The sequence below is a fragment of the Symphalangus syndactylus genome, chromosome 7, assembly GCF_028878055.3.
Source record: "Symphalangus syndactylus isolate Jambi chromosome 7, NHGRI_mSymSyn1-v2.1_pri, whole genome shotgun sequence".
Lineage (NCBI taxonomy): Eukaryota > Metazoa > Chordata > Mammalia > Primates > Hylobatidae > Symphalangus > Symphalangus syndactylus.
The window spans coordinates 111,069,595-111,088,858 of record NC_072429.2 but is presented as its reverse complement, the minus strand read 5'-3'; the positions used below and the strand labels follow the sequence as shown (position 1 = coordinate 111,088,858).

At 33.7% G+C, this 19,264-nt stretch overlaps 1 protein-coding gene across 3 annotated transcripts in view; it reads left to right on the top strand.

Annotated features, from left to right (window-relative positions):
• Positions 1 to 19,264, top strand: part of CSMD3 (CUB and Sushi multiple domains 3) — a 1,218,611-nt gene that overhangs the window by 1,076,166 nt on the left and 123,181 nt on the right. For all 3 annotated transcript variants that reach the window (XM_055287089.2, XM_055287087.2, XM_055287086.2), the window contains 3 exons: positions 12,283 to 12,401; positions 13,570 to 13,639; positions 18,658 to 18,774. In XM_055287089.2, the coding sequence (XP_055143064.1) occupies positions 12,283 to 12,401; positions 13,570 to 13,639; positions 18,658 to 18,774 (306 nt within the window). The remainder of the gene's footprint in view (positions 1 to 12,282; positions 12,402 to 13,569; positions 13,640 to 18,657; positions 18,775 to 19,264) is intronic.

Sequence of the window (19,264 nt, the reverse complement as noted above, 5' to 3'; positions counted from 1 at the left end):
GAAAATGATCCTAGCTCATGGAATGTCATTAAATATATTGATTGTTGGTAGGCTTCCACTAAGAGAACTTGTACTTTCCAGTTGCCCTGCCACTTGGATTTTAGCGAAGCCTCAGCATTAATAGTCTTGGATTAGATTGTTTGCCTGATTGTAATATGAATATGTCCTTTCCATCTCATTTCTTTAAATTTGTAGAGACACACATTAAAATCTCACTAATGGCAAATCCTAGAGGGACCTTGCAGCATCTGTAAATCAATGAGCAGAGTTCCGTTTTGAACTTATAAAATATACATATTTTTAAAAGAGAAGACTGCATGAAGTAATGGTATTTTCAAGGTCCTTTGAAGATCTTTAGAGGTCTTCAAAAATCTCAGGACGTAGTCCCTGAGGAAGGCAAAGGTACATCTTACCATAATGAATATATCTTCTCTTCCCCTACCCCTAAGAACACTCATGTTTATAATTTTCAGTAAAATCCTAGGAAAAATTGGAATGTCTGAAAGCATCTTTCTATCCCTTATAGTAGTTGTAAAAAACATAAAATTAGTCTCAAAATAATAAATGCCCAGAAATGTGTCCATTTGACTCTATCTTATAAATAGCAAAAGATTTGATTCAGCACAACTGTTATTATTTTTACTGCTTCCCATCCTCGAGCAATATGCGTAAGAGATAATGCATTAGGTCTTGATGAGTTTACTTTTATAATCACTAAAAATGGTCTTCTCCCTTGAGCTAATTATATAATGATTATTTGGGGAAAACAGGGATTTTAAGATTAATTGTATTTTTACTTACACTAATTTTCTTGTTTTAACTAGTTTATGCACATCAACATTCATAAATGTAATAAATGTTAATTGTAGAAATACCTCCTTCCCAAATTAAATTATTAGTATTTGTCATTTCTAATTTCAATTGCCATTAACTGAGAATACATTGCGTGCAAATAAGTCTAATTGATCTTTATAAACACACTGCACTTCTTAACCCTATAAAGCCCTTACAGATTTATCACAGTTTGCTTCCTTTTATTTCGATCATATTTTATTTCCTGATTATCTCACTGATTTTTCACCCGTTTATGATGATGACCTAGAGATAGTTTTAGCCTAATCTAGGTTTCTGAATTTTGTAAACATTGTGTTTTTGTCTTCATACATTTCTCTACTTATATCGTGAGCTAGGGACACTGGTCCTGGTACCCAGGGTTTTCTTGCCGTGAAGGTAATAATCTTTTAGCTGCATATAGAAGAAGCTTCTCATGTTGAGTCAGTTGAAAGACTCAGGATGCTTAAATTTGTGGTGCTTTATATAAATATTTATATATTTTTTATATTAATAGTACTAGAACACACATGTGAAATCTCTTGATCTTAAACAGAAATATGCCCTTCGTGACAAGAAGAAAAGTATACTTTAAGAATTATTTATCTAAAATACAAATGGACATCCTCGCTTCAGTGCCTAAACCACTTCAACAATAGTTAACATTTGTTAGGCACTTCCAATATTCCTGGCACTACTCTAAGTATTATGCATGCACTTCTGTAAGTATCACAATATGACTATGAAGTCACTAGTTACTCATCCCATTTTATAGGTGAGGAAACTGAGGCATAGAAAACATCTCAGACTTTAAAACAAACCAACCAGCATGCAACTAGAGGAGCCAGGATGCACACAAAAGGTTGTGGTCCTAACTCTGAATTCTCCCTGCATTAAACACATAAAGTTCAAATACCTGTGTTGGTTAAGACTTCAAGACTGTTCACAGTCTATATTCTGCCTTCCATTTCAGCTTCATTTCTTGGTGCCTTCCACAGAACACTACAATGTGTTTTTGAGAAAAACACTTCCCTCCTTTCCAAAAAAGAGAAAAATCTCTAAGAACTCCATTCGTTTAATATGTTACTTTCTGCGTCAGAACATCATACACAACTACCCCCTCAGGATAATGAATTAGTAAAATATATTATTTTTTAGTACTCATATGGGTTACTTCTATGGAACAATTATCTAATTAAACAAAGGATGACCTTCATTTATTGCAATTGTTCCACCACACTGTAATCATCTGTCAGATCAACCTCCTCTCCTGTTCTGTCAAGAGTCTCTTTAGAGCATGGTTGCTTATGTTGTTGATTGATCTCTGCATTTCTGGAATGTAACATGATACAGAGCACGCAATAGGTACTCACCAACAGCTTATTGAATGAATGAATAATTCCTACATGTCGTGATTCTATTTAACTTTCTGTTCATTTAACTTAGTATTATTCTATAGGCTAAAATTTGATAAGTAGTGTGTATTACTGAGTATTCATTTACTTATACAGAGTAATTCTAAGTTAAATATCAGTTACAGTAAGCATAGGTAAAGTAAATAAACAAAGTATTAAGGATCAAGGTAAATGTTAATGTAGCCTGTGCTACATGTTCCCAAAGCATTGCTGCCCATCAGTGATCATAGAATTATTGCTTCCAAAAAAGTTTATCCACAAACATTCATCAAGTTACTTGTTACATGATTAGGTATTTGACAAAATATTTGTTTAGTAGATTAATCAATTGATTCTGAGGTACATTATGCCAGAAAAATATCTGCATATTTACCAAAGCAGTTTTCTACAAGTCTTCAAACTATTAATAGCACACCAACTCATATTGGATTCACCCTTGGATTACCACAAATGTCTACATTATTCTTGAGCTCTTATCTTTATAATGATAAATGTGGAATGTCAAATGATAATTTTGGTATATCTTTTTAAAACCCTTAAAGGTAGTATCAACATAAACATAATAGTTGTCTTGTATCCACAATTTAGAGAAAAGTTGAAAATCAAAGACGTGCAACATATTTAGAATAAAAAGATCTTTACTATCACTAAATACCATCTTTAGTGCAAAGACACATGATTTAACATTTGTTTATTTCTCACATAAATGCAAAACCAATATTTTTGGTCTCCATTTTCAATAAGTCGATACATAGGTTGTCATGTCAAATTTATGAATTAGTTTTTCCTTTAACAAAACAATGTTACTGGGTGTCTTAGCAGTAATTAAACATTTCCCCCTCCATGTCCTCCTATCTCAATGCATTAATCACTCATTTGAAATCAATTTGGAATACTAGGACATATATATATATATATACATACACACATTTATTTACACACACACATTCAGAATTACCAGCTTTATATGATATGATTAACAACATTTCTGGTACAGATTGATTGATTGCTTTGTGAACAGAATTGAAAATAATACGTTTTGGTTATAAATAAATATTGGTAATGTGAAGCAGTAAGGATTTAAGATTTTCAGCCAGGGTAACTGCCTACAATAATTTGACAGCAGACAGAGGTAACTGTATGCAATTTTTTGTATGGATTTGTTCCTGGATTCATTTCTGATTTTTCTTTTTTTTTTTTGACTACAACAACAGATTAATTGATCCAATCCAATTAAAAAATATTTAATCAGAGAGCAGCTTTGATTGCCAACAGCATAATTTTACAAAACTTATACTCACGAACCTTAAAATGACTCAATGTTTTGATATCTTTTGTTAAGCAGGAGACTAGCCTTGGTTAAGCAGAAGAGAAGCCTTTTCAACATTTCTACAAAAAAATTCTCTTATTGATTCCTACAAATAACTTATTGGTTTTGTCACTTAAAAAGAAGTGAAAAATAATTCCCAAAGATATTTTAGAGTTAATATTTAACCACTTGGAGATTTATTTGTGTAAATTTAAAAAATGGCTGCAAAATTCAAACTGTAGGACTTTCATATATTTTTGTTTCATTTTCTTTACTGCACATGAAAAAAAATCTGCTGCAAAAAAAATGAATGAAGCCATCAACATATGTCTTATCTGATTATATCATTATTTTCTTCCCTAACACAAATCAGTTGCTAATTGATCTCTTCAAATCAACTTAGCTAGCCCAATTCAATATCATCTAGAAAAATAGAAGGGAATATGTTCTTGTACTTTTAAATTTTCTGCTAGTACTAATTCATCTAGGTTATGTTATTTTATTATATAAAAAAAAATTTATGTTATTATAGAAAATTTGGAGATGCAGGAAAATACAAGGAATGACATACAAATCACCAGTAATCTTATAATCAAGAATTACAACCACCACTATTTGGCATATTTACATTTGGTTATTTATCTCTGTGATTATGTACATATAAGAATTTGTTTTAACTTACAAAAATGCTTTTACCTAGTTTATAGTTTTGTGTCATTTTTTAAAAAGTTAAAACACCTTCACAAACATTTTATTTTGTTCATGTATATTATGTAAAATCTTGTTTAAAAATGAGCATCTCAATATTCAGCTACCTCACTAACATAGTTTTATTTATTCTCTTCTTGGAGAAGGAAACTATCACTACTGGATTTTGATAGGTTTATATATATATGACCCTGAATAGAGTATTTGATTAGAAAGGAAGAGAAATTAATGTGTACAAAATTTGGCCTTCTCAGTGAGAATGACTGCAAGAATGACCTTACTGGTGAAGAGTAATAAATTTACTGTTCAGGTCTCCCAAGAAACTAAAATTGTACCAAAGGAAGGTGAAATTGTATAGACAAGACATACATGTTTATATCATAGTTCACTATTTTTGTATTCAGTAGTTTCTGATAAAGTCTCTCTGAAATCAGATGAATTTGATGTGTGAGGCTTATCAATGAGTATTAAACAAGATTAATACACAGAGAAGGCAATTTCTATCTCTTCTTAGATTCCAAAATCTAGTTGGAGAAGAAGGATGTAAACCCTTTCACAATTTAGTAGTAACCAAGTTTTCCTAGGTCCATAAATTCAATACTACAAAAAGGAATGGAACATGATGCATGCTTGGAGACCTAACTAATTAAGGCACTGGGCATTGGGATTGCAATGTACACCCCGTCTCCTTATCTAATTCAAGACTGCCTCAAATGTATTCCCAAATGACCACTTTACTCCTGATCTTTACTGCCTGACTTTCTATTCTAATCATAACTCTATCAAGTCACTGCTTTTATGACATTTTCTATTGTTAAATGTCACCCAGTTTGGCATGATTTAAGCTACTCTAACCATTGTGTTACTAGATAGCTTTCATTTGCATAATTAGGCATTAATATTTATTAAGAAATAATCTAGATACAGGGATACACTCTCTTTCTTATATTATTCATTCATTCATACAAGTAATGTTTATTGAGTGCCTCCTCAAGACACTGTGCTCTAACGGCCCTTCTGGAGCTTTCATTCTCAGAGGAGAGATAAATATTGAACAATTAATTGCACAATTATTTATTTATTGTCAGTTTGTGTTAAGTGTCCAAAAAGAATGTAGAGGGTGGTGCTACAAGAATATCTATCAGAGAGAAATAATCTGGCAGAGGAATGAAGGAATATATATATAAAGCATTATCATTATTTAGGGTTTAGTTTTCAATGCTTTTAAAAATGAAATCCATATGTATACAGTATAATGCTGCTGGAGTGGTGACCTCTTTTTCTAACCCATTTAAATATGCATTAGATTAGCTTGAAAATGTAAATTAGAACAAAATGAATAATAAACAATGGCTTTTAATGAAGATGAAAAGTTTTTAATAATAATAGTTGCGTATCTGAAAAATGTTTCGGCAAAAAAGCAAACATTTTGTTAAGGCTTTCAATGAATCACTTTCAGAAAACCGTTTACTTTTACTATGTTTTTAGTTTATTTTGAAAAATAAACTCTTTTTTAAAAAAACATAATTTCAACTTTTATTTTAGATTCAGGGGATATGTGGGTACATTTATTACATAGGTTTACTGCATGATGCTGAGGTTTGGGGTATGAATGATCTCATCACCTCAGTAGTCAGTATAGTAATTGTATTAGTCTGTTTTCATGCTTCTGATAAAGACTTACCAGAGACTGGGCAATTTACAAAGTAAGAGGTTTAAGTGGACTTACAGTTCCACAGGGCTGGTGAAGCCTCACAATCATGGCAGAAGGCAAAGTACAGCAAGTCACGTCTTACATAGATGATAGCAGGCAAAGAGAGGGAACTTGTGCAGGGGAATTCCTCTTTTAAAGACCGTCAGGTCTTGTGAGACTTATTCACTATCACAAGAACAGCATGGGAAAGACTTGCCCCATGATTCAATTACCTGCCACCGGGTTCCCCCCACAATACATGGGAATTCAAGATGAGATTTGGGTGGGGACACAGCCAAACCATATCATTCCACCTCTGGCCTCTCCCAAATCCCACATCTTCACATTTCAAAACCAATCATGCCTTCCCAACATTCCCCCAAAGTCTTAACTAATTTCAGCATTAACTCAGTAGTTCACAGTCCAAAGTCTAATTCAAGACAAGGCAAATCCCTTCCATCTACGAGCCAGTAAAATCAAAAGCAGTTTAGTTGCTTCCGAGATACAGTGGGGGTACAGGCATTGGGTAAATACAGCCATTCCAAATGGGAGAAATTGGCCAAAACAAAGGTGCTACAGGCCCCATGCAAGTTCAAAATCAAATGGGGCAGTCAAATCTTAAAGCGCCAAAATGATCTCCTTTGACTCCATGTCTCACATCCAGGTCATATTGATGTAAGAGGTAGGTTCTCATGGTCTTGGGCAGCTCCACCCCTGTGGCTCTGCAGGGTACAGCCTCACTCCTGTCTGCTAACATTGAGTGTCTGCAGCTTTTGTAGGCACATGGTTCAAGCTGTTAGTGGATCAACCATTCTGGAGTCTGGAGGATGGTGGCCTTCTTTTCATAGCTCCACTAGGCAGTGACCCAGTAGGGACTCTGTGTAGGGGCTCTAACCCCACATTTCCCTTCCACGCTACCCTATCAGATGTTCTCCATGAGAGCCCTGCCTCTGCAGCAAACTTCTGCCTGGAAATCCAAGCATTTCTATACATCTTCTGAAATCTAGGCAGAGGTTCCCAAACCTCAATTCTTGACTTCTGTGTACTCTCAGGCTCAACACCATGTGGAAGCTGCCAAGGCTTGAGGCTTGCACCCTCTGAAGCCATGGTCTGAGCTGTGCGTTGGTCTCTTTCAACCATGGCTGGAGCAGCTGGGATGAAGGTCATCAAGTCCCTAGGCTGCACACAGCATAGGGACCCTGGGCCTGGCCCATGAAACGACTTTTTCCTCCTAGGCCTCTGGGCCTGTGATGAGAGGGGCTGCCATGAAGACCTCTGACATGCCCTGGAGACATTTTCCCCATTGTCTTGGGGATTAACATTCCACTCCTCATTACTTATGCAAATTTATGCAGCTGGCTTGAATTTCTCCTCAGAAAATGGGATTTTCTTTTCTATCACATTGTCAGGCTGCACATTTTTCAAACTTTTATACTCTGCTTCCCTTATAAAACTGAATGCTTTTAACAGCACCCAGTTCATGTCTTGAATGCTTTGTTCCTTAGAAATGTCTTCTTCCAGATAACCTAAATCATCTCTCTCAAGTTCAAAGTTCCACAAATCTCTAGGGCAGGGGCAAAATGCTGCCAGTCTCTTTGCTAAAACATAACAAGAGTCACCTTTGCTTCAGTTCCCAACAAGTTCCTCATCTCCGTCTGAGACCACCTCAGACTGGAACTTACTGTTCATATCACTATCAGCATTTTTGTCAAAGCCGTGCAACAAGTCTCTAGGAAGTTCCAAACTTTCCCATATTTTCCTGTCTTCTTCTGAGCCCTCCAAACTGTTCCAACTTCTGTCAGTTATCCAGTTCCAAAGTGGCTTCCACATTTTTTAGTATCTTTTCAGTAACACCCCACTCTACTGGTACCAGTTTACGATATTAGTCAATTTTCACGCTGCTGATAAAGACATAACTGAGACTGGGCAATTTACAAAAGAAAGAGGTTTAATTGGACTTACAGTTCCACAGGGCTGGTGAAGCCTCATAATCATGGTGGAAGGCAAGGAAGAGTAAGTCCTGTCTTACATGGATGACAGCAGTCAAAGAGAGAGAGCTTGTGCAGGGGAACTCCTCTTTTTAAAACCATCAGTACTTATGAAACTTATTCACTGTCATGGGAACAGCATGGAAGAGACTTTCACCCATGATTCAATTACCTCCCACCAGGTCCCTCCCACAACACGTGGGAATTCAAATGAGAATTCCCACGTGTTGTGGGAGGAGACACATGGGAATTGGAATATGGAGGGGACACAGCCAAACCATATCAGTACTCATAGATTTTCAACCCTTGCCCTCCTTTTTCTTTCCCCTACCAAGTAACACCCAGTGTCTATTGTTTCAATCTTCATCCACATGTCTACTTAATGTTTAGCTCCCACTTATAAGTGACAATATGTGGTATTTGGTTTTTTATGCCTGCATTAATTCTCCTCAGATAATGGCCTCCAGCTGTATCCACATTCCTGCAAAGGACATGATTTCACTGTTTTTTTATGGCTGCACATTATTTAATGGTGTATATGTACCACATTTTCTTTACCCAGTCCATCAATGATGGGCACCTAGGTTGATTTCATGTCTTTGCTACTGTGAATAGTGCTATGATAAACATACGAGTGCATGTGTCTTTTGGTAGAATGATTTTTTTTTTCCTTTGATTCTACACCCAGTAATGAGATTGCTGGGTTAAATGGTAGTTCTAAGTTCTTTGAGAAATCTCCAAACTGTTTTCCACAGTGGTAGAACTGATTTACATTCCCACCAACAGTGTAAAAGCATTCCTTTTTCTCTGCAGTCTTGCCACCATCTGTTTTTCTCTGACTTTTACATCATAGCCATTGTGACTAGTGTGTGACGGTATCTTACTGTGGTTTTGATTTGCATTTCTGTGGTGATTACTGGTATTGAGCATTTGTTCATGTTTGTTGGTCATTCATATGTCTTCTGAGAAGTGTCTATTCATGACTTTTGCTCACTTTTTATTTTTTATTTATTTATTTTTTTTGAGACGGAGTCTCGCTCTGTCGCCCAGGCTGGAGTGCAGTGGCGCAATCTCTGCTCACTGCAAGCTCTGCCTCCCGGGTTCATGCCATTCTCCTGCCTCAGCCTCCTGAGTAGCTGGAACTACAGGCGCCCGCCACCATGCCCGGATAATTTTTTATATTTTTAGTAGAGACGGGGTTTCACTGTGTTAGCCAGGATGGTCTCAATCTCCTAACCTCGTGATCCACCCACCTCGGACTTCCAAAGTTCTGGGATTACAGGCGTGAGCCACTGTGCCCGGCCTTGCCCACTTTTTAATGGGGAATTTGTGTTTTGCTTGTTGACTGGTTTAAGTTCCTTATAAGTTCTGGATATTAGAGCTTTGTCAGATGCATAGCTTATGAACATTTCTCCCATTATGAAGATTTTCTCCCATTCTGTAGGTTGTTTACTACTCCTTTAACAGTTTCTTTTGCTGTGCAGAAACTCTTTAGTTTAATTAGGTCTTACTTGTCAATTTTTGTTTTTGTTGCAATTACTTTTGAGGATGTTGTCATGAATTCATTGCCAAGGCCAATGTTTAGAGGGGCATTTCCTAGATATTCTTCTAGGATTCCTGAAGTTTGGTGTCTTACATTTAAATATCGAATCCATCAAGAGTTAGTTTTTGTAAATGTGAGAGATAGGTGTCTATTTTCATTCTTCTGCATATGGCTAGCCAGTTATCCTAGCACCAATAAATAAAACTCTATTTATTAAACAGAGTTCTTTCCCCATGGCTTGTTTCTGTCAACTTTGATGAAAATCAAATAGTTGTGGATGTGTGGCTTTATTTCTTAGTTCTCTATTCCACTCCATCCATCGTTGTGTCTGTTTGTGTACCAGTACCATGCAGTTTTGGTTACCATAGCCTTGCAGTATAGTTTGAAGTAGGCTATGTGATGACTGTAGCTTTGTTCTTTATTTTGGTTTAGGATTACTTTGGCTATTTCGGCTTTATTTCAGTTCCATCTGAATTTTAGTGTAGTTTTTTTCCTAGTTCTGTGAAAAATGATGTTGGTAGTTTGATAGAAATAGCATCGAATCTGTAGATTCGTTTGGGAAATATGGCCATTTTAACAATATTGATTCTTCCAATTCATGAGCATGGAATGTTTTCCCATTGTTTTGTCATCTACGATTTCTTTCAGAAGTGTTTCGTAGTTCTCCATGTAAAGATCTTTCACCTCCTTAATAAGATGTATTGCTATGTATTTTATTTGTTTTGCAGCTATTGTAAATGGGGTTGCGTTCTTAATTTGACTGTCAGCCTGGATGTTGTTGGTGTATATAAATGCTACTAATTTTTTTACATTGATTAAATATCCTGATACTTTATTGAAGTTGTTTATCAGTTCTATGAGCCTTTTGGCAGATTCTTTATGGTCTTCCAAGTATAAAATCATGTTGTCAGTGAAGAGAGATAATTAGACTTATTTTTTTTCCTTTTTGGATACCTTTTATTTATTTCTCTTGCCTGATTGCTCTGGCTAGGACTTCCAGAAATATGTTGAGTACAAGTAGTGAGAGTGAACATCCTTTTCTTGTTCCTCTTCTCAAAGTGAATTATCCCAGCTTTTGCCCACTCAGTATTATATTGTCTGTGGGTTTGTCATATATGGATCTTATTATTTTGAAATGTGTTCCTTTAATGCATAGTTTCTTTAGGGTTTTTATCATTAAGGGATGTAGGATTTTATTGAAAGCTTTTTCTGCATCTGTTGAAATGATTATATGGTTTTTATTTTTAATTCTATTTACATGATGAATCACATGTATTGATTTGCATATGTTGAAACAACCTTGCATCCCAGGAAGAATCTTGTTTGATCATGGTGAATTAACTTTTTGATATGCTACTGGAGTTGGTTTTATAGTATTTTGCTGAGGATTTTAGGAACTGTGTTCATCAGGAATATTGTCCTGTATTTTTCTTTTTTTGTTGTGTCTTTGCAGTGTTTTGGTATAACATTAATGGTGGCCTTTGTAGAATGAGTTAGGAAAGTCCCTTCTCATTGAATTTTTGTAAGTTTTGGTAAATTGGTATCAGCTTTGTATGTTTTGTAGAATTCAGCCATAAATCCATCTGGTCTGGGGCTTTGTTTTTATTCTTGGTAGGTTTTTTTCTTACTGATTTAATTTTAGAACTCAGTGGTCTGTTCAGGGTTTCAGTTTCTCACTGATTCTATCTTGGGAGGTTGTGTGTTTGCAAGGATTTATTCATCGACTCTAGATAAAAAATTCTATCTTGGGAGGTTGCATGTTTCCAGGAACTTATTCATTTACTCTGGATAAAAAATAAGTTCTTACCTAATAAAAATAATGAAAGTGTTTTGAATTACATTCTTATCTCCTTATCAGAAAAATACTGAATTCAAGTAGCACATAATACTTTTCAGGTCTCAATAAGACACCAGTTTTTCTCCTTTCTTTCTTTTTTTTTTTTTTTTTGAGATGAAGTCTCGCTTTGTCACCCAGGCTGGAGTGCAATGGCAAGATCTCAGCTCACTGCAACCTCCGCCTCCTGGGTTCAAGCAATTCTCCTGCCTTAGCCTCCCAAGTAGCTGGGATTACAGCACCTGCCACCACACCTGGATAGTTTTTGTATTTTTAGTAGAGACGGGGTTTGACCACATTGGCCAGGCTGGTCTCAAACTCCTGACCGCAGGTGATCCACCCGCCTCAGCCACCCAAAAGTGCTGGGATTACAGGCGTGAGTCACCACACTTGGCCTCTCCTTTTTGATTATAGCATCTTCAGAGAAAGAAAAGTTCTACTTACAACTATATTTTAAAAATTTTACATATAATAAGAAGTACATCAAAATGTACCTCATGAATTTAAAAGCCGATTCAGAATAAGAGTTAAGCAAGGAAGACAAAATAGCAAATAATTTTTTAGTTTTTGCTAAGAATGTATTTAAAGTATTATTTAATTCTATTATCATAATAAATTATTTTTAATTTTCATGTAGGAATTTTCTTTTCAGAAATTTTTACTTTTGTTTCACAGTAGAAAACAATTAAGCCTGGAGTTAAAACACAATTTAGGTATATTCACATAGCTAGCTTAATGACTAGTGCTATAAAAATTAAAAATGTATCGCTTTATAATGGTGTTCAAATGTGCATTATTCTTAACATCTACAGTTAAATCTTGTTCACAGAACGTTCTCAACGTCTCAATGCAGTATCTAGTTTGATAAGACACTGATATTCAATTTTAGCAACTTAATATGCATAACTTAAGCATTTATTACTTGAAAGTTACTTAAATTGTTATCATTAAATATTCTTAGCAATTGGTTTGGATTCCTGTCCTGAACCACAAACTCCTAGCAGTGGAATTAAAATTGGAGACAGATATATGGTTGGAGATGTGGTATCCTTTCAGTGTGATCAAGGATATTCTCTTCAGGTAAGTCTATTTTAAAGTTGTGGTTTTGATTTTCATGGCCCTTTCAGAATATTTTACAAATCAATGATTGATAAGCCACAGGTTTACAACATTGATCCTGGTTTGTGTCTGGTCAAAAGGGTGCTCAATTAGTTAACAAAATATACACATGAGAAATATTGCTGGAATGGACTAAATTTGTTTTGTTTGGAAGTAAACAAAACTGATTTTGAGTCAAAATTAGGAAAGTTAGGAAAGTCCTTTCTCCTTGATTTTAATTAATTAGATTAAAGTCTTTACTTTTAAAGCAAAAATTAATCTTTACTTTTGTCTCTATTCACATAGGATGGTGACAACTGAATTCCTGGATTTTTAGAATTTGAAAATAAAGGGAAATGCCACTTAAAGCACTGAATGAAACTTCCATAACAATACATTTCCCAAATTAGTGAAAATTTACTACAAGTATATTTTGCTAAGGAACTGGATTTGCAATGTATATTCTGACTTTATGTATTTATATTGATCTTTTTTGATGTTTTTTTGTCGAGGGTCCCAGGTTTATAATAACATAAAAATTTCTTTAAAGAATAAACTCATTAAGATAAAAAGTTAAGGAAAATACTATTTCACATATTAAATAAATTCTTCAGAGAAAGCAAAATTAAAAATTATTAATTTATAGTCTTTAAAGTTGTATCACAAAATTATAAATCTCAGAAGTACAATCAGATATGTCAGGACTTTATACTTCAATATAAAAGTTAATATACTTTGACTTGTTTTAATATTTTTGTGAAACAATTTTAAAATTATTCTTTAACCTATTTCACCTTGTGTATTACAGCAATTTATTATAAACCACCATGTATATGACCCTTTCACTTATATAATCACTGCAATATCTTAGTAAAACATATTATTATAGGAAAATATTAAAACCGCAATTCTCATATGATATGAAGTATTTTTTTCTACCAATATCATGTAGTTATTTCTTACATTTTATCATAGGTGTATATAATCACCTTTCTTACTTTAATCATGCTAAGATTTTCATAAAAGTAAATATGTGTATAAAAATAAAACCATGTACATAAGCTTGTTTTTATAATAATAATTGACTATGCTACAATAAATTTAAACTTTTTATGTATGTGTACTGAACCACATCATTTTGTTTATGTAGGGTCACTCTCACATTACATGTATGCCAGGACCTGTAAGAAGATGGAATTATCCAATCCCAATTTGTTTAGGTAAGTTAAAAGACTATAAAGTATTTACCCTAGAACTTAAAGTATTAAAAAAAAACTATAAAGTATTTGTAAGCTTCATTAGATTTTAAAGTTTCTTTCTGTATATTATGATTTTCAAACATATAGTTTGCCTTTTACCAGATCTTATGGAAATGACTTTTTGAGGAAAATATTTCACATCTTCCTTTTTTTAATTTAAAATTTTTATTTTTATTTATCCTCAACTTCAGTATCAATGGATGACTTAAGCTGTAGAAATTAAGAAAAGACTTAAAAAAATTCTTAGAGAGTTTTCCCAGTACATCTACTGAACAGAAAAATAAGGAAATATTCTGTTGCTTACTACTGAGCTGGAATAGATAAAGAATCTAAAGTGTCTAACAAAAGGAGTATGACACCTCATGAGATGTCTTTAGTGGTGACAGGCAGTCAAGATATGGAATATATTAAAAGGAAACTTGGGTACTTTGAAAGTACAGGCCCACATTTTTGCTTTAACTCAATGCTGCTTCCAAATTATTTCTATTCATGCGTTTTTTTCTCTTCCTCATTTTTTTTTGTATTTGTGTGCAACTATTAATATACTGGGCTGTAAAGACTATGAGAAAATAATGTGAGGTATGATCCCTACCTTTAAAACATTCAATTACTATTTGGAGTACTAGAAATAAAATAAATGAATTTGTTATCAAATAATTTAGTGTTAAATTTTATCGTTAACTACATGATGGAATTTCAGAAAAGTGAGACTGGGGTTGACTAAAGTATTGGCAAACATATTCAGCCTGTAAGGTTTTCACAGAGTTTTGGATAATAAGTGTAATTAAGACACATGGAGGAAGAAGATAGCTCTTTCTGAGTTGGAGAAAGAGCCCAAGTCAAAAAAAAAAAAAAAAAAAAGTCCATGACTTCTGTGACTTAACTCTGCACAATGACCATACTTGTACTATATTCCTCTGCTTGGGTTGCCATAGCAGAACACTCCAGATTGGGTAGTTTAAACAACAGAAATTTATTTTCTCACAGTTCTGGAAGCTAGAAGTTACAAAACAATGTGCTAGCAGATTGGTATCTTCTAAGGGCCTCTCTTTTTGGCTTGTAGATGGTATCTCTTGCATGATCTTTGGTTTGTGCACCCACGCTCCTGGTGTCTTTTCCTCTTCTTAAAGGACACCAGTCCTATTGGATTAAGACCCTCCCCTTATGACCTCATTTAACCTTAAGTACCTTCATTAAGGCCCTATCTCCAAATACAGTCACATTAGGGGTTAGGACTTCAAAATATAAATTTTGGGGGGACATAATTAAGTCCACAATATCTGCGTAAAATGCACACAATTCTTTTTGAAGAGTACTGAAAAATGTTTAAGAATGATGATGTGTTTAATTCGCAAAGTACATTGAAAAACACTCAGACTTTAAATTGGATGATTTTTTTAAGGGAAGTTCTTAAGGTACTATGATTAATTTGTAAATGTATATTATACCAATTTTAAAATTACCTCATATATATACATGTAATGCAATTCTGAACACTTACATATGTACAGATAATGGTGATTGTAAATATATTGTGTGGTGTGTGTGTATGTGTATATCCAATTGAGTATAAAAGTTGACAATATAAAAGAGCACAAAGAGTAAAATACATATGTTTTTTTCTGCTAATATGAAAGCACAGAGTTTAGATCTTTCATCCATTACCATATTGCTAGTGCCTGAAAAGTTTCTCATCTTAAATAGGCATCCAATATATACTGTTTAGTGAACAAATTAATGTAAAGGCTTGGGATACTATATATATATATATAGTAATGTTTTTCTTTTTGATACTATATATATATAGTATCAAGTATTTTTTAATACTATATATATATAGTAATGTTTTTCTTTTTGATGTTAACTTGTAAGAATTTCTCATACCATATTGTTTTCAAAATTTGAATCAAAATTTTGAAATAAAATTTGAAATGTCAAAAGCTACAATTGAAACAAACAAAATTTGAATTTTGATTTTTGACACATAGCATTGTCTAATTTGTGCAGTTACCTCTTTTTCGTTAAAAGTTTATTTCTCATCTTTTGATATTATAAATTGCATATTTATTTTTTCACATTATGTACTTCATAATTTTATATTTATTATGAACACATCTCATATCATAATTAGAAAACAGCTCTAATAGCTTGCTTATAATTTTTCCTAAATAATTATGTCACTGAATAGAACTGCTTAAAACCTTTCATAAATATTATCAAATTGACCCAGAAGGTTGTACCAATTTAAATACCACTCTATTATTACAGGACAGTTCCCATCTTGCTATATTGCTTGCATCAATTATTATTCTTAAAAAATTATCAATTTTCTCAGCACCATAAGACAGGGCAAAAGAGAAATAAAATGTAATAAAATAATTTTTTTAAAAATTACCACTTTTTTAGTAAATAAAGTATCATTTTGATTAAGTTTACATTTATATTATAAACTAAATTAGAAAAATTGTTTTATTATATAATTTTGTATTTTTAGTAAAGTTGGGGTTTCACCATGTTGGTCATGCTGGTCTCGAACTCCTGACCTCAGGTGATCTGCCTGCCTCGGCATACCAATGTGCTGGGATTACAGGCATGAACCACTGCACCTGGCCCATTTTAAATTCCTTCTTACTCTTTTTTTTTTTTTGTATTTTATAAATTTTGAACAATAAGCTGGTACTACATGTGATAGAGTATTAAAATATTGGCAGTGATACAATAGCAATACTGTAAGGAGAAGCTGAAAGCAAGAGGCTGATTCAGAGAATGTCTTAAAGCACTAGTCATCAGATAACAAGGCTACAGCCTTGTGAACTGGAAAATAAGCAATCTGCCAGATATTTTGATGGAAAGAAGGAAAATTCATTTGAGATTTTAAATATTAGAGACAACTAAGATGAAAAAACAGAAGTTTATTTTATTTTGGAAGACTAAGGTATGGTTGTCCCTAACAAAAAGAGTGTAATGGGACACAAAAGAGTCTACATGAAGCTGCTGATGACACACACAAAATTGTTATTCAATGCATAAGAGTGTTGAGATTGCAGAGATACTGAGGAAATAGACATGAACAAATTGCTGAAGGCAGATGCATTCTTTGGTATCCTTCTTCATATGTCTCTAATTATTTGTCATTGTTTTTCTTCTGTTGTTGTTATCTCTTTACTCTATTCTCTTTTCTTTTTCTCTTTTGGTTTTGGTATTTTTCACCCTGAAAGGAGGGGCTGTCAATGCAGAGGACAGGAATTCCAGTTCATATCTAAAGAGATAGAAAGTAACAGAATTAGAAGGACGATGAGCAGCTCAAAGACTTGAAATTATGAAGGCAAGAAAATAAAAGATAGTCTTTGCCTTTTACTCAGATTTCAGAATAAAGCAAAACAAACCTACAAGTGTATTGCCAGAAACTTTAAAAATATTTTACTTGACCAAACTTTGTTTTTACAACTCATTAATTATCAGATTTTGTGATGAATATGTGTCAACAATTGAATTTAGGAAAATGAATTGGTAAACACTAACTTCATTGAAAATTGATTTAGTTTAACGGTGAATTAACTTGAGATTTCAGAAGCATAAAAAAGCATATGGGCGTATCTTTAGAGCTTGATTATAATCACAAGTTTGTTGAAAGGTTTATATGCAGGTTGACTCCAAGATTATATAAAATCAGCTTGACACATAATTTATTTAGTTCACATAGCAAAAAGATAGTTGTCAAACTTGTTACTGAATGTTGTATAAAACATTGTTAAAATTCCTACTGAATTTGCCTTTAAAATATATAACCTGAGATTTGAGTATCTGTTGCTACTCTTGGCACGAAATAAATGGATGTGATTGCAAATAGGTAACTTTTGAACTTCATTTGTAGTCATGAAATTTGATTCTTCATCTAACAATAAAATGCTTTAGATGGAAGAATAGGTTTCTAAAATGCAATTGCCTTTCATATATGCTCAAGGGTTCTATCTAATTATATTTAAAAACTTGAGTAAATTTCTGGTCTTAGAGCTTTTGCTTACCTCATTGATAGTAAACCGTATAATAGGGATTCCAAAACAAGTACATTTACGAACTCTCTACATTCTCAAATTTGTGTGCATCTTTTTACTTATTTTTACTTCTCTATTTTTTGTCTTGATTCTTTTAGGATAAAATAAGGCCATATCTAATGTGTAATATGTGAACTTCTCACATATGAATGGAAACCAATATTTTCCTTAAAAATCTTTATTGAGCCTTCTCACCAAAAGAGGAAAAGGATAGGAGGCCTGGGTGGGCGGATCAGAGGTCAGGAGATCGAGGCCATCCTGGCTAACACAATGAAACCCCCGTCTCTACTAAAAATACAAAAAATTAGCTGGGCGTGGTGGCGAGCCTCTGTAGTCCCAGCTACTCGGGTGGCTGAGGCAGGAGAATGGCGTGAACCCGGGAGGCAGAGCTTGCAGTGAGCCGAGATTGCGCCGCTGCACTCCAGCCTGGGTGACAGAGAGACTCCATCTCAAAAAAAAAAAAAAAAGGAAAAGGAGGGAAGGTTGTGAAAATGATTTCCTCTTGAATACAGCACTTAGAGCTGAAGTGGTTGGCTTGATTTTACTCTAAATTATATCGTCTTTGGGATGATTCAAAACATTTCTAGGACTACTTGAGGAAGAGAAATAAAGTGCCCGCTGTGGCAAAGCACATGTCTTTGTTCGTTTACACTTACTGCACATGATCTGTTACTTTTATGCAATAATTGATTTACTTTGCACTTATTTCTGAGGAAGGAAGGATGTTGTCTTTTTATGCTGTTTTAGAAAATCTGTTGTTGATTATATTTAATTCCTAGTGTATAGTGAATGAACACTGACAATATTCAAATTTATATCAGTTTTAACTCAGAGCCTTGAAAACGTGAAAAGATTTTAATATGTTTTTTAATACAGTAAATTATTCCTCTACTCTGGTTTACTTTGGATTTCTGTTATTTGCAGCTCAGTGTGGTGGTGCTATGTCAGACTTCAGTGGTGTGATCCTCAGTCCTGGGTTTCCTGGAAACTATCCCAGCAGTTTAGATTGCACATGGACAATAAAACTACCCATAGGTTTTGGTATGTGCATTAAAAACACGTGAAAGAGCTTTAAATATTTATTAATGTAGCCTTAAAATAAATGTCAGTGTCGAATAAGACTTTATAAAATCTTCACAAATTGCAGTTTAGTTTAGGAATACATACAACTATGTTAATTGAAGAGTGAAATTTAAATAATTGTTGCTTAAGTCAAATACATTTCACTTGGAGTACTTGGATAATTGAAGGTATAGGGGCATTTTCTTTTTTTTACTCTAATTTGTTATTTTTTAATTGACAAAAATTGTACGTATTTATCATGTACAACATGAGGTTTTGAAATATGTATACATTTTGGAAGAACTAAATAAAGTTAATTAATACATTACCTCTAATATTTTTTATGGTGAGAACAGTTAAAACGCTCTTAGCAATTTTCAAGAGCGCAATATGTTGTTAATAACTATAGTTACCATATTGTACAATGAATTTACTTCTTTTGTGTAGCTGAAATTTTGTACCCTTTAAC